Below are 27,194 nucleotides of genomic sequence, written 5' to 3'. Positions count from 1 at the left end.
TTGACGACTCGGCGCGCAGCTGCTCGCCACCATCCAGACATCCTCGCTTGGGCAAATAGCTGGAAAATTGCCCAATTTAGCGAACAGCAGTTGCGCTTTTATCTTCAATTCGCAATCGTCAGCGTGGGTCGCGGCTGCTTGTAAATCGGAGCTGAGGCGACGTTTGTTTTAATCGCAGGATGTAGCCTCAGCATACTAATTGGCTCAGTCGGGACGTTTAGGCGAGCCGCGCCACACACAGTTGCGGTTTGGGTTTCGGGTCTTGTGGCTCGGATTGGATTGGATTGGATGGGATTTTTTGGGGAAATCGGGGAGCCCCCATAAATTGTCCCGTGAAGGTCCGCAGTGACGAAAAACGGCTCCCGTTTGTGTGAAGTGCCCGTGTTGCATCTTCGCATAATTGTTCTCACATGGTGGCCTTTCAAAATAAAAGCAGTTACAGCCCATTGCTTCTCAGGTTAGTTTGGGGTGAATGAATTGATGGAAATTGCTTAACTCGCAGTATAACGAGAGCCTTTTTTAATGAGTAATTTCATATGTCACATTTAAGAAAGTAAATGTAAAGTAAATGCATCATTATGTGTCCCATGAAAACTCTTGTCTAAGGAGCAGGCACATGTGGAGAAACCCACAAAGTCCAAAGCAAAACGTGTTCTCGTGCTCTGGGGTGCCTTTTTTTTTTTTTTTTTTTTTATTCCCACAACTGCATTTGATTAGACCCGTTGGCCCCTTGTTGTGTCTGCAAGGTGGCACACGGGGAGCAGTCTGGCTTCTTCAAGTCTGCAATTAGCAGAAAACTATTTGAACATTTATTCCATATTCTACTCGTGTTCTGAATTGTCCATGCACTCGTTCGCTCTTTGTCCTTGGTAGTAATATAATTTAGCACACTAGCCAGCACCGATGACGAGATGTTAACGAGTAGAATTTTATAACAAGCGATTCTTTTCCACCTTAAAACAGCTTCTTAAAGTTCAAATTAAAAATTCAAAAGAGCATTGCAGCATTTTTATTTCCTTTTTCGAGACAAAAGTAAACCACATCCACTCACTCCAGTCCCTCTGCCCCCCCCCCCCCCCCCAATACCTTTCACCCCAGCCACACTGCTCAACCTGGTCCAGCTAAGGTCCTGCCAAACTCCACAATCATCTCAAAACAAACAGTCTGTTGGAAAAGTCGCAGTCCGGTTTCCGCTTTGGCTATAATACCAAAACTGCTGTGGTCAGCAAAACCATAGACCTCACCACAGCCTTTGACACAGTTGACCACCATATCATCCTTCACCACTGTCAATCCACCATCAGGCTTCACTTCATATCTCACTGACCTAACAGTTTGTCTCTTAGAGAAGAGCAAAGTTGGTTACGCTCCCTGTCACTTGTGGTGTACCCCAAGGGTCAATCCCAAGCCCAATTTATTTTCACCCTTTTTTTTGCCTTGCAGGGGGATGCAGGCTCCTCTGCAGCAGGCATCAAGGTAAAGCACTCGAACAAGTCGTCACAGCAAGTTTACATTGTAACATTGACAAGCGTGGTCATTGCCTTTGTTCTAGGGCGAACCCGGCGAGCCCGGAAGAAGCGGATACAAGGTAATGACGGCTTTGCTGCAGCTGAAGCTAGAAAGCAAATTGATGTCTGTGCCACCCCGAGGTCCAGGCGCTAGAGCAGCATGTCGCGCAAGATCAAATATCTCAGAATCAAGTTTTGACAAGAGAATTCCAATCCAGTCGAACCTTTGTATTTTAAATCCAAACCGAGGACCGAGGTCCACTGGAGTCCCGCTGAGCAGAACCCGACGCTCCACTTTTGGCAATCTCTGGTTTCATTTATTTTGGCACGAGGCGTGCCATGCGATCCTTGTGGCTATACCAAAAAAAAGTCTTGATTTGGGTTTGTAATGTGTTAGCCTTTTGGTAAGCGAGCAACAGGTTCTTAAGAGGAACTCAACAGGAACATTTCTGCAAGAATACATTCCATGTGCCGTAACTACGACAAACGATAATCTAATCGATATTATGTTCATGGGAATCAAAACAAAACAGAATAATTGACCGATCTTCATCCATGTAAATTTTTTTGGACTAGGTTTGGCACATACAATGTAGTTTTATAAAAAAAAAAAAAAAAAATTATTCCCCCGGCACACGAATAACGTGTCTATTGCGGCCCCTCGCCGACAAACGCGAGAGCTTTTAGCAAACACTCGCCTCCTCTTAGCACACAATTTACAACCACTGCAATTGTGCTGACAAACGATTATCCCCGAGTCAGCGTCACACAAAGTTATGGTCGAGCGTTAAACGCCTCAGTTGGACGGCTTTCCCCGATGTGTCCTTAATGCAGAAGATACAACGAGAAAGGCTTTTGTTCTTGACTTTTACAACGCTTTCATTTGCAGCCGTGTAAATTTACAGCCTTGATTCCCCGAGTGGCCTTTCTGTTCATCCTTCCATCCCATGCGCCGTAAATATGGACGTTAGAACGGAGATGTAGATCATTCCCAGCCTGAGATGTTGTCGAGACTTATTTATTTGACGTTCTCGGCTACCCGCTCTTGCAACTGCGCAGTGTGTGACAGCTGCAGCTTTTTTTTTTTTTCCTCCAGCAAAGATAAAAGCTAATGGCATCGCAGGTTGCCGGTTTGAGTGACTTAACCAAACTAATCCATGAAGACGGCATGGTTTGGTGTGAAAGTGCATGTGCGCTACCTTCTCCTGGTGACAGCCACCAGCGACGGATGACGAGGCACAGCAAGGTCGACCAGATGAGATGCGATAGAAGCCCAAAAGTTTTGGGTCGGTGTCATTTGTTCTTTCCATCTGAAATTGGCAAATTCAAAATCAAAACCATTTGAAAAAGACATTTTTATCTCACACAAAAAATAAGTACAAGAGATTTTTTATAGACACCAAGCCATACACTTTTACAATAATACTGATAATTCTTTATGTGTATTTGTTGCTAAAAAGCGAAGCGTGTGGAGTCTCTGTGGCTGAAATGCACACATGCAGTTTGTGAATAGGACAGCACTGACTATCCGCGCCCTTGCTCGCTAATCCACTCTTAAGACACCTCAGATCTCAAAGTTTATTTTGTCATCTATCGTCAGGAAGGAGCAAAACAGTCCAATTAGCTTTCAGTGTGTACCGGGCTTTACCAAAATTTCCAGGTCACACCAAACTAATTCAGTATTCAAATCAAACTTAATCCTGTGGGGTTTTTTTTCCAAATTAATTTTAATCTCATCGTAAAACTGAATTGTGAAAAAAAAATTTGTGATGGATTTAAAAAAAAAATTAAATTGGGGATTTTGGATTGCCAATTGAACATGGAAAGGACAAATGTTCTGTGGACTCCCAAAGCGCCTCTTAGCTTAGCTTGGCTGTAACATGTCGCAACTCTTCCTGTGTAGGGAGAGCCAGGACTTCCAGGGCTGCCTGGACTGCCAGGGATTAAGGTAAATGTTCTGCTGTTTCCACCCCAAATCTCGTCACACCCTCTCCTGACCCGCTTTCCATCTGCTTCAGCCCGCCACGGCAAAAACTCAAGCACCCTTGTGTCACAATTAGCCTTGTTAGCATTGTGCTCCTTTGTGGCTCCATCATTTGCAAGCAATCATCCAAAATAGCGCACCCTTGTGTTCAAAGCTTGATTGACTTTCAAGGGTTCATCGGAAACGAGTTGGTGTTTACCGTAAGAATAGAAATGTGATTTGCTTTCACGTGAACGTTGGCATTACGTTCAAATAAAACATCAGTGATGGTTAATCTTTCATTTGTCATTTATATTTATTTTAATTAATTTTATTCTCATTTTAAATTATAGTTATTTGTGCTAAATTGTTTGACATTTTTTAATGGCTGTCGGGGACAGATCATTTAGAGTTGTATTGTTTTTTGAGGGATTTATTGCTTTGGTTTTTGCACGATCTGCTCTTCGTGCCGCTTTTGGAGCAGAATAATCACATAAAACAATTTTTCATTGTAATTGGTTGTGGAATGGATTTTATTATTAACTGTCCATGCCTCAATGTGTCCTGTGCATGTTTAATCAGACAAAATGGACATTTAATTTTGCACTGAATGCACAAATGGTGAGAAGGCATTTTTTATGCTTGTTCAAGGTTTTTTTTTTTGGGGCGTTTTTTTTTTTTTCTTAAGAGTCTTGAATGCTTGATGGATCTAACAGCGTTTTGCTAACGTAGCACTCACCTATTTCTGAGCTTGCACGCTTGCCGCGTTCTGCATCGTACTGCGGCCTCCCGAGTGCGTGACGGCGACCCGGTACAGATGGTTTAGCAATACGCCGCCATTGCGCTCCCGTGAAAATCAGATGGAGCGTCGCACCTCATAGCATCCACTGACTCCTCGTAAGTCAACAACAAGAATTCCTGCTGACTTTCCAACAGAGTCGAAACCATCGGTACACTTTGTGTCGGGAACAGACGTTGAATTAGTTAGCGAATGCGTACATTTTGTTTTTCTTATTTCCTGTTTGTCTGTGCACGTTGAAATGAAAGGTGGGTCTCACTTAGAATGTTAAATGTATTTTCTTAAATTTAGGGGGAGCCAGGATTCCTCGGTCCTCAGGGAGAGCCAGGCCTCCCAGGCCTTCCAGGAACTAAGGTGAGTGACCTCCACTTTTTTTTTTTTTTTTTGGGGGGGACATTGTGTGGCATATTACAAAAGGGGAACTCGGCTGTATTTTTCTTTCTTTATAGAAAGTGATGTTCTAATTTTCTGTCATGAGCAATCTATTTATTTATTTATATATATAGTATATGATCCTAATGGACATGAAGAGCACTATTTATATTTGCACCTTTTTAGGTTGTTTTTTGGTTATTTTTACCTCCCCATATGTCGATTTTCTATAATACGTGTTTGAATGTTGAGGCTTTGATTATCATCATGATCTTGTTTTACTGCTTGCTTGCTTGCTTTGCTTCCCAAATGTCAGCGGGAAAGAAACCGATGTGTGCTTCATTTGACATTATCACACTGAGAAGCTCCACACTGGCATGCAGGTGGATCATTAATAATGTTCTTGTCAGAATGCACGTGTTTGGATTGGATTGTGGATTCATCCAAAAACACAAAAGCAGGGGAGTGGAAACACCTTTAATATGGTGGTTGACCTTACGTATGCTCACGATGGAAACTTTATGGGATGATCAAAACTTAGGTTTGATGGTCAGTGGATGAAAGATGACGCTGGATTGCGCTACAGCTCCCTCTGCTGGCCGTTTTTGCTCACTTCATTAAAAAGCACCCAGGGGGGGTTAAGATGCAAACCTAAATGTCAAATATAAATGTCGGCTTGATGTGGAGCAGGTGATGACAAATGACAACTTCCAGGACTGAATACGTTTTGTTTGTGTGTAAAAGGGCGAGAGGGGTGAGCACGGACCGCCCGGGAAAGGCGAACGAGGCGATTTGGGACCCGTCGGCCCAAAGGTATGTCATTCCTAATTATTTTTTTAATATCGGTTCTATGGTGGTCTGTACACTTGTCCTCTTTGTGTACAACTTATCTGATAATAGGCCTTTTAGTTGTATTAGCAGAGTGCTACCTAAACTCTTCAAATCAAAGTTGTGATTTTAATATTCTACCGGGAGATTGGATGGAAATGAATCGGCTGTTGTTTATGTCTGGCCCAGGCCCGGCAGGTAGCTTTAATAAACTCCAGTCTAAACTCAGATGACCCGCACATGTGTTTCACATGCTAATAAAAAAAAAGAAGTGAAACTTCACCTTAATCGATGACAGACTGCAAATAAACACGCTTGGTTATTTTAGTGAAAGCCCCACGGCATGCGTGGCTCCCTCGGGGAGGAGGAGTGTGATTCTTTGAAATTGGACCTCCGCCGTTGAGGTTATGTTTTGGCCGGCATCCCAGCGGGATGACATAGAAACCTCACCACCGACTTCACTACCTTGTGAATGAGGTAAAGACGGCAGGAGGTTTTGTCATCACAGGTGGCAAAAGTACTCACAATCTGGAAGTATTGAAAAGGCCTTGGGAAAAAGCTCAAGTATTCAGTTGCAGGATTTGTAATTCATATCATTCATCGGATTCACTTTATTCTAATTTCAATTTGAATTTTTGTTGTTGCTAAACTTGGTGTCATTTTTGTTCAATGATAGTGACCATTCTTATATTTTACTCTGGAGTATCTATGACTTTGAAAGTATATGGCTTTAAAGATAGGTCTCTAAAATGTAAAAAAAAAAAAAAAAAAAAACTTTAACTTTTGTAAAATTGTGAACCAATTCATTAAAAAAAGATAAATTAGCTCTTGATACATCTTGCTTCTTCTTCAAATTAACTGTAATTTTGGGCGGGCATATGACACAATTATTTCCCGCCGAATTTTTAGCCATGCACACCAAACAACTTTGCGTCTTTTTTTTTTTTTTTTACATCACGTCATCATCCAACATATGCATAAGAGTAAAACTAAAAAGTCATCCAAAAAAATACATACTCAAATCAAGTACAGATACCTGAAAAATCGACAACCAAATATTTGTATTTTATTTCTTCCCTGCCACTATTTTGTCCTAATTGTCATCTTTTTGTCAGGGCGCGCAAGGAGAGGCGGGCACACCTGGTAACAAAGGCTCAAAGGTATTTCATCTCGCCTCAACAGCACTTCCATTCTCCCCGCTGCACTCCATCGGAGCCCTTCAGATCAACTAACTCACAATTCCTACCTCCCAAACCAGGGCGAAAATGGCGATAAAGGAGACTTTGGGCCCGAGGGGCCAAAGGTGACACTCTTGCTTTCCCCGTGATGTCATCAACTCATCGTCAATGAATGAATGTGTCCGATATTTTCACAGGGCCCACCTGGGCAAAAAGGTGACCAGGGCGCCACGGAAATTATCGACTACAACGGGAATATTCAGGAAGCGCTGCAGGTCAGGCAACAAATGACTCTGTTATTCTTAGTTGTGGTTTGAAAATATATTTCTGAGGGTACATCTGTGCAATGGAGACAATATGCTGACACCGAGGTTTGTTTCCTCTGCAATGTTATTTCTCTCCTCTTCTCGTTGCGCTCCTTTGGTGTGCTGCAGAAGATTACCACTCTTACAGTGACGGTAATTATTCGGTTTGCCATCATCAGCGTTTGTTTATTTTTTTGTTTTTGTTTTTTTAATCGCATGAGCACAATGCTAACTTTGGTTTGCACAACAATTTTTTTTATTTGCGTACCAAATTGTGACTGAAATATAAAATGATTGTATTTTCCGTCACTAGCAATCTATTTAAATTATGTGAAGCAGCTAAAAAAAAAAATACTTTGCACTCCAAGTACCACCATAATGATCAATATCAAAATACAGTAGCGTAGTAGGTCTTTGTGTTCATATTTTTTACTCTTCAATCATTAATTCAATGCAGTACTCATTTGTAGCATTCCTCGGCATTGGCATGCTCTCATCAAAATTTTCGACATTTATGTTCGATATAACGGTACCTTGACTTACAAATTGAATTCATCACATGACCCCGCTCATAATTCAAACTTAATCCGATTCATTTTTGAGAATTAAATAATCCACTCTCGGAGGAAAAAAAAAAAATTGTTGTTCCAGTAAGAGAAATTTAGAGGAAGCTAGTGCAACGGGGTACTGTTTTGAAGTACAAGCATGGACACAGAACAAATAAAATTTCTAAGTCAAGGCAGCACTGCATTAATAGAATTGATATGTTCTGGCTAACACGTTTTTATCGTCCTTGGCATGTGTTGCTCCTCTTCCAAGTCATCACGTGACCTTACACAATTGTGTCATTCTAAACATGGCAACTTTGCTTGTGTGCAGGGCCCGCCGGGTCCTCCCGGGCCCGTAGGACCGCACGGTATGAAGGTAAATGTTGGACCTTTTCCAATGACTCTTGAAAAAGGCGATAAAAGGTGACGGGCCCGTCGTGTTTGTGTTCCGGCAGGGCGACCGCGGCATGCCTGGCCTCCCGGGACTTGACGGAGAACGTGTAAGATCACTTTGTCGACGTAGAGAACTGGGTGGGTTTTATCATCAAGGGCTCATTATTTGGCAGGGCTACAAGGGTTCCAAGGGAGACATGGGAATGCCCGGAGCATCGGGGGATAAAGGAGCAACCGGTTTACCCGGCTTACCAGTAAGAAGGTGCAAGAATTCCCATAGTGACCTTAGAGACACGTCAATTGATGGCGCTTATTTCTTTGCGCAGGGTGTCAACGGGGTGAAAGGAGACAAGGGAGATTCGGGTCTGACGGGTCTGCAAGGTTCCTCGGTGAGTCTCATGATGCGACCCGACGGATGGTAGCGTTCAAAACCTCACTCGTGTGGGTTTCTTTAGATTATTGGCCCTCCAGGGGCACCGGGACCACACGGGCCTCCAGGACCTATGGTAAGTCTAAATTTGTAAACAACTGTACTTACACACTGGAGCCAGTAGATGGCAGCTCTGCAGCACTGTGTGTTCTCTAAAACAGTTCTTCCGTTCTTTTGTCTTTCAGGGACCCCATGGTTTCCCCGGACCAAAGGTAAATCATTAAGACCCCTCTTTTTGTGCACTTGATTTTGAGTTGTGTCATCAGGCAAATTTTCCAGCGAGCAGTCCGACCCGTTTGTGCGTGTTACACTTTAATGTGCTTTTATCGCAGGGTGAATCCGGTTTGCACGGTACAAAGGGGGCACGAGGAGAACCAGGCCACAAGGGGGACAGAGGACCTTTAGGTCTCCCTGTAAGTGGAACAAATCTACATTTTGTCTCCCACTGCTACCGTATTTGTGTGTTTGCATTTTATTGACAATGTGCGTGTGTGTGTATGTGCTCTCATTCATTTGCCTGATTAATTTGCCAAATCCCGGTAACCCATCGTATAATTTGCAACGGAACTTGGCAACAGATTGTGCAGGAATAACAAAGTTCATCTGGTACTAATCCCGCCTTGTCCATGTCCATGTCACTCATACGTCGTCGGTAACCACGCAGGGAGCTTCCGGCTTGGACGGCAAGCCCGGGATTAGGGTGAGTGACCGAGAGGCTTCGACCATCCCAAACTCTCGTTGTCCTGTCTCCGCCTCTTGAGCGGACTCCTGACCCACTTTTACCACTTCCTGTTTCGCGCTCTAATACGTTAGCTAGTTCAGTGGTTCCTTAGCTCGCAAGCGGCCTGATTACTAGCTGTCGATGGATATTTTTATTTCGAAGTTTTGAGCCAAAGTAATGATTCGTTCTTAGCGCAAGGTACCAACTGGCACAAATTTTAGTCCAGCATGAACACACTCATTCATTAACCGCAAACGTGCATGTGTGCGCTGCACTGTCGTCCAAATGTAAGTTCCCATTTTGGGAGGAGCGCCTCTGATTTGGAGTCACCACGGCAACGCTTTTCATTGCAGGGTACCGACGGGCCTTCGGGTCCAGCTGGTCCGGCCGGCCCAAAGGGGGACAGGGTAAGAAGCGCACCACCGTACTCATCTCGATTTTGAAACCTCAGCTGATTTTGTTGTTGGATCAGGGCGAGCGAGGGGCGACGGGGGACCCGGGACCGAGGGGGCCCTACGGATTACCAGTGAGTTTAGGATGCTTTTTTTTTTTTATGTCGGAAAAGACCTCTCAAGATACTGATTCGTGTCGTTCTTCTTCTTCGCAGGGAGCAGCAGGAACACCAGGCTTGGATGTAAGTCTCGGGGAACTTGGAAAACACGGGAAGGTTGTCAAGTCGAATTTTTAAAGCTCACATTTCAAAGTCGCATTCTCATTCCCAACGTCTCATCGGCATCCATTGCTAAGTATTTTAAATTGATTTTCATGTTTACATTCCATCGGAATCAGCAAGCGTGATTTAAAAAAAAAAAAAAAAAAAAAAAAAACTTTCTGAAAATTTGACGATTTCTAGGACCTGCGATCCCGTCTAGCAATAGCCTTAGAACTGGGCCGCAACATTCCAGTCCGTGTTTGCTGTACGTGTTTGTTTTGTTGCGATGAATAACGCTGCCCTCTTCCAGGGGTTGCCCGGGTTGAGAGGCGAGAAAGGCGACCTTGGGGAAAGAGGAGAGAAGGTAGATGTAGAAGTAGATGCGCTGCACTGATTCTAACACGAGGCAACTGGTGTCAATGGACAGGACGAGTGTTTTCAATTTGTTAGCATTACGGCTAGCTCCTCGCCACATCAATCCATCCAAAGCAATCTTCCGATCACAAGTCACCTCTCATCGTCATTCCAACCAAAGTCCATTGACAGCAGGCTCTCTGCTTCCATCTTTGATTGTCACCAATGCATCTCACCACTTCCAGTCCTAAAAAAAAAAAAGACTAATTCTTTGTTCGCTTGTGCTAACATTAGCTAGATATGCTAACGGTGGATTGAATTCAGTTATTGACCTTGGAAAGTCAAGATGATTTTGTGCATGGGTTATTTTGCTGTTTAGTCTGCACCAGATAATCCAACTTGAGGTGTAATGCATGACTCAAATGTTTGTCAAGATTAATAACCTTTTTTTAGCGATGTTTTCCCTGCTACTCTTTCTCAACCTTTGTGCCCTTGACAGCCTTAAAAGTTGGTCCGCTTCTCCCTCCGACTGTAATATTTCCTTTTTTCTTTCCTTCCCGAAAGATCAATCTAACCTCCCTCTGTGGTGGGCTCCCCTTCTTTAATTGCTCCCCTTTTCCTAATCTCACTGCTGTTCCACAAAAGTGATTTTTTTTTTTTAATGTGACCAAATGGTTGTATCCACAGGGAGAGAAGGGAAAGAAGGGCAAAAAAGGGCCTAAGGGCGAGAAAGGAGAACAGGGTGCCCCTGGATTAGATGCACCCTGCCCATTGGTATGTCACAAATGTGAGCTGGAAGTTCCCTCCCAGACATGAAGGGTGGTCGCCCCGAACAAGGGGGTCCGGGGGGGGTGCTCTGGGGGTGGGGAGCCTCGTGGCCACCCTGACGCCCAACTCGCAACCCCACGTTGAAAATCTCCCCAAACCCAATTGGAGGCTAAATTGCGGCGTCGGCAAGTTCACGAGGCGACCCCGCCACGTATGAGGTCACTCGGTCCACCTCTGTCCCAGTAACACTTCGAGGTCATTTTTGCAAACAGGGTTTCCGGGGATTTAAGGGTGAAAAGGGGGAACCAGGGCAGCCGGGTCTGGACGGGCTGGATGCCCCGTGCCAATTGGTACAGTATTCATCTCCTTCCTCTAGCACTCACCACCTCTGCATGCCGCTCACCTTCAGGCATCAAGACAAGAAACGCAACATAAGCATGAGCAGCCATCTTATTATTTGCTACACGAGCACAACAGCCACTGCACGTGACTAACTTGTTGACTGCACGCAGCCTTTTACAAACACAAGTCCACAAAAAAAAACAACAAGCTGGCATCAAGTCCCTTTAACGCACCCCTTTCACGCCCGATTAAAACTTCCCCCGTCCTATTTTCTTCTATCTGATCCCTCCCTCAAAGTTAACACGAGGCTAACGGACTTTTCTACTGACGAGCGACCCGGTGCTCCGACCCTATCATTAACTCGTTCCTTCCTGTTCTTGTACCAATTGGGCCAGACCATCACGAGAGGGGGGACAATTTTACATAGGACGAATCTGCGACATTACACGCGAGTATATTCACGTGCAAAATAAGAGACTTGAATCAGTGTATCAGCTTGCATGCCATTGATATAATTTTGAGTTGTATTATTTGCATGATTGACAAAGTACTGTTTGTAGAAAAAATAAAACAAAACCACATCTTAAGTTAATATGATTAAGTATAATTGCTGGGGTTGGTTGTTCTCAACTCTTTAGTGGTCATGATACTGATAACAAGTACCGATACCGCTCTTATTTTTATTATTATTATTTTATGATCATAAATTATAATAATAATAAGTTCCTCCCCAAAACAATGACATTTTCCCTTAGAATTATATTATATTAATTATATTATTAATATTGATGCCAATTTTTTTTTTCTATTTCTATGGATACACTTACAGAAATTGGATCTTAATGAGTATCTGTTCAAATCTGTATGCCTTTAGGTCCCGTTTGTAAAACGGCCACAAGAGGGCAGCATTTACTAGTATCGCCTGCTGTCACGAGTACAGATACCTTGAAATAAGGCGATCGATACTTGCCCATCCCTAATAATTACACTAAAACTAATAGAAACATAACCAAAATAATGAGGCAATTAAAAAAAACGAAGAAACCTGCTCTGAAAACTAATTGAAACAAAAGTCACAATCAAAAAAATAAATAAATACAATAAAAATCCCTAAATATGTGTTTGTGAACATTTAGAATACACTTGAAAGATAACTGACATGCATGTGCAATAAATGTATAGAGACTCAGCTTTTTTTTTGTAATTATAAATTTTTCACACCAGTGTTCGAATGTCAGGTTGTGTGAAAATAAAAATGTAACTCAGATAAAAAATAAAAAAAAAACGTAAATCATTTAGAGAGAGGGGTCAAAATGCCGGACTGACCACCGTGCTACCTGGCATTTGAACAGGGGTGTGCAGACTTTTAATGCATCATTGTGCATATAGTAGTATCAGTCCATCTGTGTCCACATTTAATAAGTCCGTGTGTCGAGCAAACCTCCAATGCCGGTTCAGTCTAATTGTCTGTTTGTGCTGGCTGCAGGGTCCCGACGGCTTACCGATGCCCGGCTGCTGGCAGAAGGTAAGATAGCAACCATCGACGAGCGCAAAAACATTTTCTCGTTTTTGTGCCTTCCCTGAGTTTGTTCATGTCGTCCACACAAGCCTGAATGCGAGCACATTTCATGTGGTTTTCTCTTTTTGTGTTCTTTTTTTTTTCTTGCAGTGATCACTCTAACCTGAACCGCATGGAGTTTGTAAATAATCTTTTTTTTTTGTTGGTATTTATATTTTTTTTAATGGGATTTAAAAAAAAAAAAAGTCTACGTGTATGACGATGCAAAACCAACAACAAAAGAAACCCTGGGATGTGTCACGCCCCAAAACCTGCTTCTACTCACATCACATCAGCGTGTGGAGAAAACAAAATGTCCGCTTTCTCACATTCACCTTGTTCGTGTTTGTGTGTGTCGGCTGGTTTGTTTCGGAGCTTGTGGCGGAACTTTACAACCTCCCGCACTGGAGTGCCACAGGGCTCTGGCTTGGGCTCTCGGACTCACAGACAGGAAGACGTTTTTGTGTTGTCACCGCCCACCAACGCACGCAGCATCCAAAAAAAAAAAAAAAAGGACAAAACCTCGCATAAGCATGCTGATATGTCTTGTGCGCACACTGTTTTAGCTTCTGCAGAGGAAAAACTAACCACAACAAAAAAACAAAAAAAAAAGAGAGATTCCATTTTTATTTTTTTATTTTTTTTTTAATTTCCATTTTTTCTGAATCTTCCCAAGGGAGTCACGCCGTGGCTGGTCGCCTGAAAAGTCCCCAAAGCGAAAAGTGTTAGTTGCTTTAATGCGTCCGCCCGCCGTGCCTGCAAGAGGCGTTGATGGGCGCCGCCCCGCCCCGCCCTGCCGGGTCCGGGGAGCCCGCACCTCTTTCGGCTGCACTGATAACAATCCACAAAAGGGTTTTTAGTTGAGACGGGTCCCCCACTTTTGAGCCGGGGACGGTCTCGGCGGAGACGGTTGAGAATCTACTGAGTGTTGATGGAATGCAGTCATGGATTTTTGTTTTATTTTATTGGAATTCAGTTTTTGGTTGGTCTTGCCAAAGCCCTAAGCAACCTGACATGTTGCGTCGTCTGTTTGGTTGCCTGTCGAAAAAAAAAAAAAAAAGAGACGAGTTGGTGGAAGGAAACTTTCTCCACTGCGGCTTCGTGTTTGTCAATTCCGCCATGCTCCTTGTGAGTGTAACGATTTGAGTGTTTGACTGTTTGTCCCGCGGCTCTCCTTGCCCACGTGACTTTTTTTGGTGTACATTACAGATTAAACTTTTGGCGAAAAGGCCAAAAGAAAAAAAACGTCAACAAAGATATGACACAACAGGATGTCAGGATGAGGGTGCTTTGGCAACGTTTTGTTTTTTTCTTGTTTTCTATTTGATGTATGATAGCCTTTGGTGCCTGGAGCTGTTATTCATTCCTTTATCACAAACTTTATAAGCATCTTTTCATTTATTGTTGATTGAAGAAGAATTTATGTACCGTATTTTCTGGACTATAAGGTGCAATGGCCCATTTTAAAACTTTGTCCTTATATAAGGCGCACCGGACTATAAGGCGCACCATTAATGTCAGATTTTTAATCCATATCAAATCATTCTCTATTTTATCTTTTTTATTTCAACTTCAGACACAACAAATTACTTTGTAATCACAAAATAATGATCCATAGTATTTTTGATTCATGATTCCTAGTCTTCAGCGGGTCACTTATGATTGATTTCATGACACAATAAATTTAGGAATTTGGTCCATATATAAGGCGCACCGGACTATAAGGCGCACTGTCAGCTTTTGAGAAAATGTTGGGTTTTTCGGTGCGCCTTATAGTCCGGAAAATACGGTAATGAAATGTGTCGGGGGTTTTTTTTCCCTCTTCACAATTGTTCAGCTTTAAGTAGATGCAAACAACAAACACACAGGTGTCAGTTCACTGCATGAACACTCGCGTTAAATCGCGTGAAGTCCTAAACGGAACACCCATGAGACCATTTTGGTGCGTTTTGTTTCTTGAGTCGCTGCTATGCCAGCTTTTTTTTTTTTTTTCTTTCCCAAATATTCACCAGTTTCTTTGTCGTCGGGTCGTTTACGTATGACGCGATTTCTTTGCATATATGATGTATTTGTATTTGATGACATAATTTATTTTTCTATGATTTCTTGGATTGCTTGGGTTTTCCAAGCAACATTCCCGTACGTGTCTCACTCGGGCGTCGCCATGACGACACAATTACTTTTGTATCGGTGACCTGAATGTTGTTGGGCCCAGCTATTTGCGATACGTTTTTTGCTTTTCTTCCCTCACTTGTTTGCATTGAATGTAGTTTGGTCTCTAAATCTCTCTCTCTCTATATATATATCTCTATATATGTGTGTGTACTTGTATTCTGTATAGTGGATGAGTTCATGTACTGTTGAGATGTGCTCATTTGACAAAAAGTGCAATTTTATGATCACCTCGTGTGTGTGCGTGAGTGCATGCGTGTGTGCGTGCGTGTGTGTGCGTGTAATGCAACATATGAGTGATTTCTGCAGCCCCCGTTTCAAATATACCACTTGGAGAGGACAACAAATAATAGAAAACCAGACTTCAGATTTTAAATTGAAACATTAACCCTCCCTTTAGTTTTGTTTTTTTGCAAATGATTTGGTGTTTGTCCTCACATGGTGCTGTGTTTTTAGCGTGTGCAGCTATTTCTTTTTTTTTTTATGAGTTTTAGGTTTTGATTGTTTTTTTTGTTTTTTTTTAATGTGCACAAGTGCCAAAGTAATCCAATTCAATATTTTGCCATTCAAAAAATCTACAAAAGACTTTGAAATGCTACATGTGGTTTTGGAACAAAGCGCAAACAGTTGTGTGAGTTGAAATATAGCTATTTGTATTATTTGGGATTGTGTTCTGTGTTTCTGTTCTGAATTTGTACTATTTTTATTTTGTTTTTTTTTACCCATTTAATTGACATTTCTTTGAAGAAAAATCATGCTCATGTGACTGTACTGTTGGAGCCAAATAAATGCAGTCTTTCAATTGCATCACTGGTATTAACCACACACACACACACACACACACACGTTTGCAATCGTAATTGTAATTTAGTGTGTACCTAAAGTGCTTGCAAGTGAACTTTGGTTGACCAATCAGTCTCACTCACTTTGAAATCAGCATTCACGATGTAAAAAATAAAATATAACTTGCGTAATATAGCTGAAGGGAAAACATTTTTTTGTTCATGGAATCTTCTGGAAATGAATTTTACTTAAATTAAGCTATCATTTTATTACATTTTTCTGGCCAGTTTTTGAGACTAGAATTAATTCAGGGTAGATGGAGCAATTCAAATCCTGAACAAAAAGACTGTTGGGCAGACAGTATTTTGATGGCATATTTTTTTGTTTCTTTTGTTTTGAAATTATTTTTCTACCCGAATAGAAGACAACGTGTGCTTTGAAAATGAGAAATATCTGAATACTTGTATTGGAGTTTTTTTTTAAATTTATGTATTTAATTGAAAAATGACAAGGCGCTGGTGTGATGCATGCATAATGCCAGTAGGGGGCAACAAAAGCGCTGAATTTGAGACGCGTGTGGCCTCAGTGCACTCACAAATGGGCGGCGCGCATCGTCAGGCCCAAAAGTCGGTGGAGTCGTTCTCCTGCGGGACACTTGCACGATGTGCGCCGAGAAGTTGGCTAAAGCGCAGACCATCGACCTGAGGCGGAAGTTCATTGGGTACGAGCCAACTGTGTTTATTTATTTAGACTGACTTTCTTTCTTTTTTTTTTTGACTGAGTTGGGTTTTTTTTTTACGTCTTCTATGCAGGCCATCATGCAAAATCTTCTTCAGTGATGACCCCATCAAAATGGTGCGCGCCAGGGGTCAGTATATGTTTGACGAGAAGGGTCAGCGCTACCTGGACTGCATCAATAACGTGGCGCACGGTAACAAAGGTTTGAAATATTGTTGAATATATGACTTGGAATTTGCGTTGGCTTGACAAAGTCAAGCTAGAGAAAATAGATACAGTGCCCTTCAAAAGTATTGGAACGGCAAGGTCAATCTGTTTGTTTAGTTGTGTACTGAACTTTAGTTTTCAGTTCAAAAGATGAATATGAGACAATCGTTCAGAATTTTTATTTTATCTGGATGATGTGTTAAACAACTCAGGACAGAGCTTCTTTTTCTTGGACAACACCCAATTTTCACGTGAGCAAAAATATTGGAACAGTCCATAAATCAAAAAATGAATGACATTTAAAATTGGGTGGCATAGCACTTAGTTGCAAAAAAAACCACATCGAGGCATTGATTTCACCAAACTGTTGGATTCTTCATTTGCACGCTCGATTTAGGTTAAGGTCCGGTTTTGAACCGATAAAGTCCTTTGTAATGTTTGATTTTTTTTCTGTAACTTGCCAGACGAGCACCCGAGAGAAGCAACCACTGCTCGCACCTACGGGCGCAATACGGCTCATCATTTGATATGATTTTTTTTTTTTTCCCTCCTCTTCACCCCACTAGTGGGTCACTGCCACCCAGATGTTGTTTCGGCTGGCGCGCAGCAGATGGAAACGCTCAATACCAATTCGCGTTTCCTCCACGACAACCTGGTGCTGTACGCACAGCGGCTGCAAGCCACCTTGCCCGCTCAGCTCTCCGTCTTCTACTTTGTCAACTCAGGGTGAGTACACACGTGACAACACGGAGACGGGAACACGGAACGGCAAGAGGGACACGCCTCTCACGGTCTCTTTACCTTGCCTGACGTTGACTTGCAGCTACGCCGCATTCCGTAAAACTCGTCCAACCCAGAAAACAAAGGCGGGCACAGCTTTTTTTTCTCTATTTGGTTCCATGTTTTTGTTATTTACTTTTTGGTGTTTTATAAAATAAGACAAAAATATGAATGATGTCCTGGCTGGATTATAATTGCAAACATGGAACACGTTTCATCACGATTTAAAAAAAAAAAAAAACGTCTCATTTGAACACACTTTCCGCACTTTAAGGTCAAAGGTCACACAAGATTATTACACATTTTAGAATATTCCGTACAACAGAAATGTGATTCAATTTATGATTATCAAATCCTATGGTGTTCAGAAAGAACACTAAGCCTTGAATCTTTGTTGGGAAACATGCAAAAAAAATAAAATGTGACTAACTGTAAATGATTGCACACTGCTGCTTTAAGTGGGGGAGGGTGACTGTAATCAGTTAACACGTATATAATATGATAACGAGTCATCCTTATTCTGCGAAGTAAAATTAACGTCCCTAACGAGTCATAAATCTCTACATTGGGACGTTTGCTCAGATAAGTCAAAGTTAACGTGGCAGCCAGATGTGTCAATAAGTAACTACGCTGAGGATCACAAACATTAGCCTCAAGTGTTTTATTTGCGTGTTGTTTTGCTAACGCTTCGTGGAAAATAAAATCAAAAGTATTTTAACTGGCATCCGTAAACAAAAAGGTGGTTTTGTATTTGAATAACGTGTCATCATTTGAGTTTGGTGTAAAAGATCTGCCAATGAGTCCCGCGTGGGGCCTCCAACGAGTGTGTGTTTAATGGTGACTCAGTAACTGGACGGTAGCGAGTGACTGACCCCGGCGCCCCTTTTTCAACTCTAGATCGGAGGCCAACGACCTCGCGCTTCGTCTCGCCCGCCACTACTCGGGGTGCCAAGGCATCATCACCTTGGACAAGTGAGTAAGACCTACCGTGACCTCCTCCCCCTTCCCTCTTCAACATCGTGTTTGCGTTTTGTCGTAGCGCCTATCACGGCCACGTGACCTCTCTCATCGAAATCAGCCCTTACAAGTTGCACCATCTGGCGGACGTGCCGCTCAATCCATTTGTCCACGTGGTGAGTGCAATTAAAACGTCGTGACTCAACCGGAGCTGTCATCCCCGCCGCTCAATGACGCGTTACTCGATAATGGGCCGATTGAGTCAGCAAGTTTGCTTTTTGCTCGTCAGGCCCCGAGCCCGGACGTGTACAGAGGTAAATACAAAAATGACCACCCGGCTCCGGCCAAAGCATACGCCGACGAAGTCCGAGATATCATCCGGCGAGTGCAATCGAATGGAGGCAAGGTGAGGTCATTGCGCGACGATTGAAAAAGAGGTCGTCCGATTATCTCGACTTTTCTACAGATCGCCGCTTTTATCGCCGAGTCATTGCAAAGTTGCGGCGGGCAGGTTATCCCACCTGCGGGATACTTCCAGCAAGTGGCCGAGTACGTGCGAGCGAGAAATAAAAATTGTGATGTCGTTGCACATGACTGAATCGTCTCGTTGTCGCCCCCCCCCCCCGCAGGCACGTCCGTAAAGAAGGCGGACTCTTCATCGCCGACGAAGTCCAAGTGGGCTTCGGCCGGGTCGGAAGCCACTTCTGGGCCTTCCAGCTGCAGGGTGATGACTTTGTGCCCGACATCGTCACCATGGGCAAGCCCATCGGAAACGGGCACCCCATGTCGTGCGTTGTCACAACCAGGAAGGTGGCCGAGGCCTTCATGTCGTCAGGCAATGAGTATTTCAACACGGTAAGCACATTCAGTGATGACTGCATCACAGTGATCCAAAAAAAACAAAACGATGCTGCCAAAATTCTAACGATTCTGGAATGACTTGTTTAGCAATCTTGGAAGGGATCCCCTCAGAAAATCTGAACCAACTTGAACCAAACTAAAAGCCCTTGAGGAGAATTGAACAGGAAGTCGGCCATTTTGGTTTGAAGCAGCCATTTTGTTGTACTTCAACAAACTCTTACTGACAAAATTGAATAGTCAAATGTTAACTTTGTTGTGTAAAGACTTATTACTTTCAATTTACTGCACTTTAAATTTACAGAATCCATTCTGGTGAAATTATAGCTTCTGGTTGCGACTCTATGAAACGAGAACACGTTTTGACGTCATATCGGCAAAAAGAGTGCCTGAAATTCGAACCCGATTTCATTGTGAAAATTATTTTCCTGAGCCCTACAAGAATTCCCATTGTGAACAGATAATTTGATCATCTGCTCTTTTATAAGATGTGCGAGTCATAAATGATCAAATGAAAAGGCTAGTGTAAAGATTATTTGCGGCAAAATATATATTTTTTCAATTGTACACTCACTGGCCACATTATTAGGTACACTTGGCTGGTCTGGTTTTGCGCTTGTATTTAGCCCCGCAAAATCGATTTAGCCCCCAGAATGAACAAATTTTATTTTCTGAAAGTTTAATGTTGAAAATCCAGTGAACCTACAAACCAGCAACAACAAAAACGCAAAGGCCTAAAAATGAGACAGTGGAATTTCCACCTGAAAGAAAGCTGCCTCTAAAAAAAACAATATTAGCAGAACGACTTAAAATCCAGGTATATCGCTGCAGGCAATTTTAACGCTTTACATAAGTAGGCTCGCAAATGTCAAAATGTCTGCCAAAAAAAAAAAGTACTGCACACCTTTTTTCCAAGAAGTAGCACTTTCTGCATTTATGTCAGCCAAGTCAAAACACTGCATTATTTATTCTGGAACTTTTGACGTTAACCTGTGCGTGTTCAGTTCGGAGGTAACCCGGTGTCGTGCGCCATCGGTCTGGCCGTCCTTGACGTGATTGCTAAGGAGGACCTGCAGGGTAAAGCCTTGCGTGTCGGTAGCTACCTGACCTCCCTGCTGGAAAAACAGAAGGAGAAGCACCCACTGATTGGCGACGTTAGGTAACACACGAGTCCAAAAGAGCGTGCCGGTCGCGGTGAGGAATGACCGTGTGACCACCCGCAGAGGTCGCGGTTTATTTGTGGGTGTGGAACTCGTGAGGGACAGATCTAAGCTCACACCCGCGACGGCGGAGGCCCAAGAGGTCATATGTCGGTAAGTGACGTCCACGCTTGCCACAAACGGGCCAAGCCAAAATGACCTTTTGACCCTTTTTGCACCCCAGGTTGAAGGAACAGCGCGTGCTGCTGAGCGCCGACGGGCCGCACCGCAACGTGCTTAAGTTCAAGCCCCCCTTGTGCTTCAGTACCGATGACGCCGACTTTGTGGTGGACAAAATGGACGCCATTCTCACAGGTGTGACGGAAAGTCTAAACACTGCCGGGACGCTTCAAAAAATCCACCAGAAAAAATATATTCGGCGAAATACAATTTGGTGGCAAATACTGTATCGGTTGGCTGGTATCGGGGGCTTCTATGAGTACCCGATACATTGAGGAAAAAAAAAAATACTATACACAAAAGCGCTTCCCAAAAAACTTTTTTTTCCCTACACTAAAACTCTGATTTTCAAAATTCTTGGTGTGTTGTGCTCGTCCATCTACAATCACCATTTTGATTAATTTACTTTTGTTTGTTTTTTCTACCCACACAGAAATCGAAACAGCCACAGGTTTGACAACTGCCAACATACTGAATGGTAAGAATCATGTCCATAAACTTATGCAAACAAAAAAAGGTACAATTCATGTGTAGTTTGAACTACTTTGAACTTGGCTTTATATGGTTCATCATCATCAGAAAAAAAACTCAAAAGTGACACATGCATCACTTTTCTTTTTTACTTAAGGTGGCAGTCGATAAACGCCCTTTAGATCATCGCCACGGCTGCAAAGTCAAAAAGGTATCAGTCAAGAAATCCCGAGACAATGCAAACGTGCTGCTGGCAACACAACAAAGTTTGATCGTCAAATGACACGACAATTAAGAGGGAGGAGGATCAAGGTTATTTTTAGCACTTGGTGTCTGCAACATTTGAAATGCAATCTAATATGCGCAGCATCCTGGTTTGTTGATCTTGACGGGACATTTAAGGACATCAGGGTAAAGGGACACTTAAGTGAGGAAGATTGGGTTACCCCGCTCAGCATGGGGCAAATGGCACTTAATAACTCTTGTAGGAGGATTTTTTTTTAAATACCATATTTAATTCATGATTTAGGTTTCTAATTCTAAATAGATTTAAGGTTTGACTCGTGCAATATGTTTTAAAAATGTAATCTTGAGTGATTTTTGTGCTTCTTCAACGCTCAATGTCGTAAGCTTTACAGACATTAAATGCAGAATCAAGCAAATGTGACTCGTTCTACTGTTCGGGGTTATTTTTCCCTTAATCAACGACCACCACCGCAAGAGCTTCTGAAAACGCTTTTATTTCAAGACTTGGTAACAAAAAAAAAAAAGAAAAATTCACTTGCTTTTTTTCCATTGCTGGTTGTTTATCGCGCTTAATTTCTGTGGCAACATCAGTGCTTTGAGTCCAGATGATTGATCATCCACAGTAGAATTCATCCCATGAGATATCCCCTAGTGAGGAACAAAAAAAGAAGTGAGCTAAACGGGATAGAATCATCACAAATAATCAACGTTTCGGAGACTTACGGCAACTTCATGCGCATGAAAACTCGAGCCATGAAGAAGCTGAGGACGACACTGACAAAGCCGATGAAGAGCAACAGGAAGCGGTTGAGCTTGGGGATGTTGGGCGCATTGGAGCGGTCCAGGATGATGAAGCCCAGGCCTCCCATGGTGAACAGGAAGCTGGAGGCAAGGCCCTCCATGATGTACTGGCCGTTCACCCTACACAACGCACAAAAAGGTGCTTGCATCTTTTTGCGTCATCGTTTCAAACGTGGACGACGCGCTCACCTGTACGCCAGAAACGCCACCGGCCGCTGGTGTCCGTGCTCGTCCGTCATTGAGCCCACGCTCGGCGGCTCCACGATCACGTCATAGATGATACCTGGAAGGAAGAAAAAAGGTAAGACACAAACTAGTTCACCAGACTTTTTACACAAAGTTGTAAAATTGTAAAACATTGCAAAACATTCTCTCAATTAGTTTATTGGATAAATGTAAAACAATTTCAAGTTTTTTTTTTATTCGAATGGAGCAACATCCAAACAAAGCTGGACATGACGTCATTTTGCAAAACCTTGTCTTCTCGTAAAAAGTCTCAGGCACGGAATACCCGGATGTTGTTGCCAGCTATCTTAAAAGAAGGATGCACCGGTTTGAAGTTTGTGAAGCCTTGGCTAGGAAAATATAAATTTAAAATTAATGGTAATATATTTGCATGCATACGAGAAAGTTAAGTACACACAGCCGTTCGAATTGAAAGAGCCTCACGCCCACGTTAAAATAAAACAACTGTAATGACGTCATAACAAAGCGCCCGAGTAGTATTTCCAACTCTTTTTCTATTAGCTAAAAGTAACACATCTCGTACGTGCAGCCTATAAAAATGTCGACGAGCTAGTGAACCCGATTTAAGCAGAACACGTTCAATCGCTTGCTCAGATGTTTAATTACTCCAATTTTCGGCTAATGCTAGCTCGGTTAGCTTGGTTCCTTGCAACATTTTGAGGCAAATCCACATAATCGACAGCATTTGCAGTGGCTTCCTTCGAGTTTGAAAATGAAGAGTGTGCAGGGATGAGTTTTGTTTTGTCGTGTCGACTCTCTGGCGTTAGCGCGTCGGTCAGTCGCCCGCTGTGCTCACCTCCGGTGATGAGAAAGTAGGAAAGGATGACGAGCGCGTAGACGCTCATAGCCGACGGCATGTGCAACCAAGACGGCTTCTTCAGCTTCACGTTGGGGCATTCGAGCACAGTGAACGGGATGCTGTACAAAGTCTCCATCAGTTTGCCGACAGGACCAAATCGAAGATTGCTGTTACCCGGCTATTGCTTTTGCCTGCCGTCTCGGAAGCATTTGGTGACGTGTCCCGGAAGTCAAGTGAGTGACGTTTCATTCTTTTTTGCAGAAAAATATTTTATTTCACCTAACTAAATTAAATTGAGTGAAATCAAATTGATTATCTTTGCATGATAACTAATAGCGAGAAATGCGAATGCACAAACTAGCGCAATGCGTGCAACGTCACGATCATACCGAATGTTTGTTGGCCCAACTTTGTTTGGTAGCTACCAATTTACCAATTATTAGAAAAATGTCAAATACTATCTAGATAGTTAATGAAATGTTTCAAATATATTCAACAAGTGGAGTCCCTCTGTTCGAGAACCGCTGCAATGCATAACTTACTCAAAACAAATCTAATTAAAAGTTGGAAATATTTCAGTGTTTTAATGTTAACGCTATTGTGTCAGCAAGTGGCAAACACAAAAGCAAAGAACTTAATTGGATCCTTTATAAAAGTGGCTCAAAGATTTTCTAGTACCAACACCCTCAAAATTATTTTTGGACTATTGAATCCACGTATTTAAAGAAAAAAATCTACCACTAGAGGGAGCCCACAAAGCACTGTTCTGTACATTGTACATCAACTTGATAAAATGAGATCATCCCACTCAATCACTTTGTGTTTTTTTATTTTTTTTATTTTGATTGTGGCACTACAAACAAACAATTTACTTTGACTTCTGGCTCTGTGCTTGCGCCTTGAGCACCTTGACGACGATCTTTTGTTCCTCGATCAGGAAAGCACGCTTGATCCTAGGAAAAGGTGAGTTGTTTATTTTTAATCATGAGATGGAAGCATAGTTGTTTTTTTTTCTCACTCGCTCCAAGTTGCACTCCTCACCTGTCACGCACAGACTTGGCGCACATGGAGCCTCCATAAGCCCTGCTGACGTGCTTCTTGGTCTTGGAGAGCCTCATAAGAACCTGAGGTCTCACAGCCCGGACCTGGAACATGTAAAACCAAGTAAGAACCGACTCATGTCATCAAGTCACCTGGCAAGCCTCCTTCCACTTACTCCGCGCAGTCTTCCTGGGGAGATGCCACACGCTGACTTGGGGGCTTTGCCCCTCTTCTTGGTGTACAGGTACACGATGCGGTTGCCAGGCGTCCGGGACCTACAAAACGGGGCAGGCGGGCGTTACACGACTGTACAAGCGGCTTCAAACACTCGAGCGCGGCGGGCACCTACAGTCTGGTCTTGTTGGACGCCGTGTTGTAGGACAACCTACGTCGGTAAGTCAGGCGCTGCACCATTTTGAAGCTAGCATAAACAACACACTGGCGTTACAACGGCGACTACGTTCGTCACCGTAACAAATGTTACCTCCTTGAGAAAAAAATACAGTCAAACACAAACGTGACTTGGTGTGGTTTTCATCAATGTTGCTTTACTGCTACAACGAACGCTTAAAAATGTGAACCGGCAGCTGGCCGATTATTCATCACAATAGCAATAATTTAGCCGCCGAACAGAAAAAGAGTCACACACACAAGAGTGTCGAGATACTCTTTATATCCCTGATTTGTGGAATCGATGTTAAACACGCCAATTGGGCGGATTGAAACAGATTTGCAATCGGCGATTTGCACAAGTTTCTATTAGCGCTTTACCTGCTATTGCCGTGACCGGAAGAGGAAGGACGAAAGCGGATGTGGAAGGCTTAAGCGGCTTCATGCCGGTTGTTGCCCTGCCCTCTACTGGTGCTATTGATGTACTGCATGGCTGTTATACAGACGCTTGTGTTTAAACTCTAGCTTGGAAAAGCAAAAGTACTGATTTTTAAGTAAAAGTAACGTTAAAAATACTTTCAACAGTCAAATATATTTGCTTTTTCAAGTCAAATTCCTTGTTTGGCATGCACAAACTTGGCTATTAAAGCTGATTCTGATGACACTGCCTGCACACATCTGAAAGCAAAAAGACAAACTGGCACTTGCTAAAGTCCACCGACAGATGGCGATCGTGGCAAGCTTTTTGCACGACGTCAGTGATGACTGACTTTGCTGAGCATAAAGTCAATATGAAAACTTGTTTCTTTTTTGAAATTATTTTTTGCGATGATGATACTACTACTAATGATAATAATAATGATAATAATATGCTTGTGATAAATTTGAAGAAAAATAGCAAACCCTCTGGCAAATTTATTGTGAAGGAAGAAATTAATTGAACCAGAAACCAAAACTCTGCCCTTAATTTGGTTTGACGGGCCAGCTTTTGCCCCCGTGCCTCGCTTTTGCCCCTACAATGTGATTTGCATGCGAGGTGGGGCATTGGGGATTAACCTGCTTTTCACGAGAAGATTCATTTGAAGGCTATCACACACGCACACACACTGCGTAGTACAAAAAACGAGTACCATATTAATCTTTCAAATGTAATCATTTCAAAAGACTACGTCCTAATCGATTAAGATCTGCACCCATGGTACCATATTGTGTTTATTTATTTATTTTTGGGCTTGTCATAGCTGACTGGCGCAGCCATAACCTCAGGCACATTCAATTACGCAATCCTCCCTGACCCCCTAGTGCCACCCTCACTTCTCCTTGGGAATCCCATGTAATCTGCTGAGATTTAAACCTGCTGCTCCCGTTTAATAAATCTAGTGCGATTAGAATAGAATCACAGCTCGGCCCCGCCCCCTTCCCCTCACTTGACACTTTGCCACCCTCACGTATCGCCAAGTATTTGTACTCTGTTACTTATCGTATTCCCTCGTATCAATTTGGGCTTCGCTCGCACAGGACCTCCAAAGCTTCCCGTGTGTCCGTCAGCACATCTGGCTGCTCTTTTGTCTCCTGCCCACGGAAAGCCATGAAATATTAAGCGGCCATATTCCGCTGCCAAAGGTCATTCCATGTCCTTCCGTATTATTGTGAGTTGTTAGTTCTATAATCTATGACGACCACCAGGGGGGGATGACTGGGCACTGCCTCCCCACACCCATATATGCTTGGATCCCCCCGCCCCCCAAGTACCAGGCCAGATCATTGACTCATAGTATCCAGATTTATTTTATCCCCATTAAGTCCCATATTGTGAACATAAAACATTTTTGGGTTTGTACATATTTTTTTTATTTGTTTTGTGGACTCCTCCTTGCCCCCCCCCCCCCCCCCCTACACAAGAAAAAAAAATCCTAGCTCCGCCAGTGTATAGGCTATATACATGTGCTGTTTGGCCTTTAGTATTTGCAAAGTCCTTCAAGCAGGATGTCACTTTCAGCTCCAGTACTTACAGTATCCATCAAACCTGCCTGAGGATTATCAATTTATTAATCTCCTCGCTGCAACCCAACAGATTTATCTTTCCACTCCACCCCCCCCCCCCCCTCGCGCTTTAAATTCGCGACGACAGGGCGCATTTGTCATCGACGATACTTTCACACGGCCATTTTAAGAGCCTCGCTGATTGATTGTTTTTCCCGGAATCCCCCCGGTTGCCTTTTAGCTGTGCTGACTGGGTTTTGCTTTGGCGGGCGGCAATCGGTGCGAGCCCAGCCTGTGATTTGAGGCTTCCGGCCTTTCATCCGCGGGAGAAGCGTTGCATGTGAGAGAAACCGGTTATTGATAGACCTTTACAATCACGCCAGCTCGATAGCGAGGCAGAGCTCGCTCAATTGTCCTTCCTCGTTGACTGGAAAAACTCGTTTGCTTATCATCGCTCTATCCACCCCCCCCCCCCCCCTGTTGCCCCCCACCCCACTGCTGACAAATCCATACAACTATGTGGAGCACAAAGGCTCGGATTTAGCCACCGGGCCCGAGCGAGGGGTGGGCCGGGTGTGCCCGTTCAGAAGGGGGCGCGGCACGACCGGCGTGGAAATTTCTCTT

The 27,194-nt window shown here is 43.2% G+C and overlaps 4 protein-coding genes and 1 long non-coding RNA gene across 6 annotated transcripts in view; 3 read left to right on the top strand and 2 right to left on the bottom strand.

Annotated features, from left to right (window-relative positions):
- The window catches only part of LOC147060178 (uncharacterized), a 56,812-nt gene extending 46,889 nt beyond the window's left edge, over window positions 1-9,923 (top strand). Inside the window, exons 15-34 of the mRNA XM_085906619.1 lie at window positions 1,444-1,476; window positions 1,553-1,588; window positions 3,412-3,456; window positions 4,562-4,624; window positions 5,387-5,455; window positions 6,586-6,630; window positions 6,729-6,773; window positions 6,846-6,923; window positions 7,833-7,877; window positions 7,957-8,001; window positions 8,068-8,148; window positions 8,221-8,283; window positions 8,350-8,400; window positions 8,510-8,536; window positions 8,657-8,737; window positions 8,989-9,024; window positions 9,399-9,452; window positions 9,518-9,571; window positions 9,653-9,679; window positions 9,918-9,923. Of these exons, the coding sequence (XP_085762745.1) occupies window positions 1,444-1,476; window positions 1,553-1,588; window positions 3,412-3,456; window positions 4,562-4,624; window positions 5,387-5,455; window positions 6,586-6,630; window positions 6,729-6,773; window positions 6,846-6,923; window positions 7,833-7,877; window positions 7,957-8,001; window positions 8,068-8,148; window positions 8,221-8,283; window positions 8,350-8,400; window positions 8,510-8,536; window positions 8,657-8,737; window positions 8,989-9,024; window positions 9,399-9,452; window positions 9,518-9,571; window positions 9,653-9,679; window positions 9,918-9,923 (984 nt within the window). The remainder of the gene's footprint in view (window positions 1-1,443; window positions 1,477-1,552; window positions 1,589-3,411; window positions 3,457-4,561; window positions 4,625-5,386; window positions 5,456-6,585; window positions 6,631-6,728; window positions 6,774-6,845; window positions 6,924-7,832; window positions 7,878-7,956; window positions 8,002-8,067; window positions 8,149-8,220; window positions 8,284-8,349; window positions 8,401-8,509; window positions 8,537-8,656; window positions 8,738-8,988; window positions 9,025-9,398; window positions 9,453-9,517; window positions 9,572-9,652; window positions 9,680-9,917) is intronic.
- Window positions 9,924-9,930: 7 nt separating this feature from the next.
- On the top strand, window positions 9,931-15,696 carry LOC147060177 (uncharacterized). Its single transcript, XR_015063357.1, has 5 exons — window positions 9,931-10,061; window positions 10,739-10,825; window positions 11,092-11,169; window positions 12,648-12,686; window positions 12,831-15,696. It is a non-coding gene; the product is annotated as an uncharacterized LOC147060177 (long non-coding RNA).
- A 618-nt stretch (window positions 15,697-16,314) lies between these two features.
- Window positions 16,315-21,999, top strand: etnppl (ethanolamine-phosphate phospho-lyase). 2 transcript variants are annotated; one of them, XM_085905693.1, is made up of 13 exons: window positions 16,315-16,395; window positions 16,487-16,605; window positions 17,186-17,345; window positions 18,297-18,371; window positions 18,439-18,532; window positions 18,646-18,762; window positions 18,823-18,905; window positions 18,986-19,211; window positions 20,219-20,373; window positions 20,438-20,527; window positions 20,598-20,728; window positions 21,027-21,071; window positions 21,222-21,999. In XM_085905693.1, exons 1-13 carry the CDS (start codon window positions 16,337-16,339, stop codon window positions 21,233-21,235), a joined length of 1,368 nt encoding a protein of 455 aa, XP_085761819.1. In that variant the 5' UTR covers window positions 16,315-16,336; the 3' UTR covers window positions 21,236-21,999. The 2 variants fall into 2 exon arrangements, with proteins under 2 accessions (XP_085761819.1, XP_085761818.1); XM_085905692.1 differs by having other exon boundaries at window positions 16,487-16,614.
- ostc (oligosaccharyltransferase complex subunit) lies at window positions 21,789-23,384 on the bottom strand. The gene is made up of 4 exons (XM_085905694.1): window positions 23,154-23,384; window positions 22,301-22,394; window positions 22,034-22,231; window positions 21,789-21,958 (listed from the first exon to the last, which is right to left on the bottom strand). The coding sequence occupies exons 1-4, from the start codon at window positions 23,290-23,292 to the stop codon at window positions 21,940-21,942; spliced, it is 450 nt and encodes a 149-aa protein (XP_085761820.1). The 5' UTR covers window positions 23,293-23,384; the 3' UTR covers window positions 21,789-21,939.
- Window positions 23,385-23,972: 588 nt separating this feature from the next.
- rpl34 (ribosomal protein L34) lies at window positions 23,973-25,062 on the bottom strand. Its single transcript, XM_085939019.1, has 5 exons — window positions 24,969-25,062; window positions 24,547-24,618; window positions 24,373-24,472; window positions 24,198-24,301; window positions 23,973-24,109 (listed from the first exon to the last, which is right to left on the bottom strand). The coding sequence occupies exons 2-5, from the start codon at window positions 24,609-24,611 to the stop codon at window positions 24,025-24,027; spliced, it is 354 nt and encodes a 117-aa protein (XP_085795145.1). The 5' UTR covers window positions 24,612-24,618; window positions 24,969-25,062; the 3' UTR covers window positions 23,973-24,024.
- Window positions 25,063-27,194: the final 2,132 nt, after the last annotated feature.

The sequence above is a fragment of the Syngnathus leptorhynchus genome, chromosome 2, assembly GCF_054491065.1.
Source record: "Syngnathus leptorhynchus isolate UIUO chromosome 2, UIUO_Slep, whole genome shotgun sequence".
NCBI classification, from domain to species: domain Eukaryota; kingdom Metazoa; phylum Chordata; class Actinopteri; order Syngnathiformes; family Syngnathidae; genus Syngnathus; species Syngnathus leptorhynchus.
Note: the sequence above shows the minus strand (reverse complement) of the source record. Positions and strands in the feature narration are given on the sequence as shown.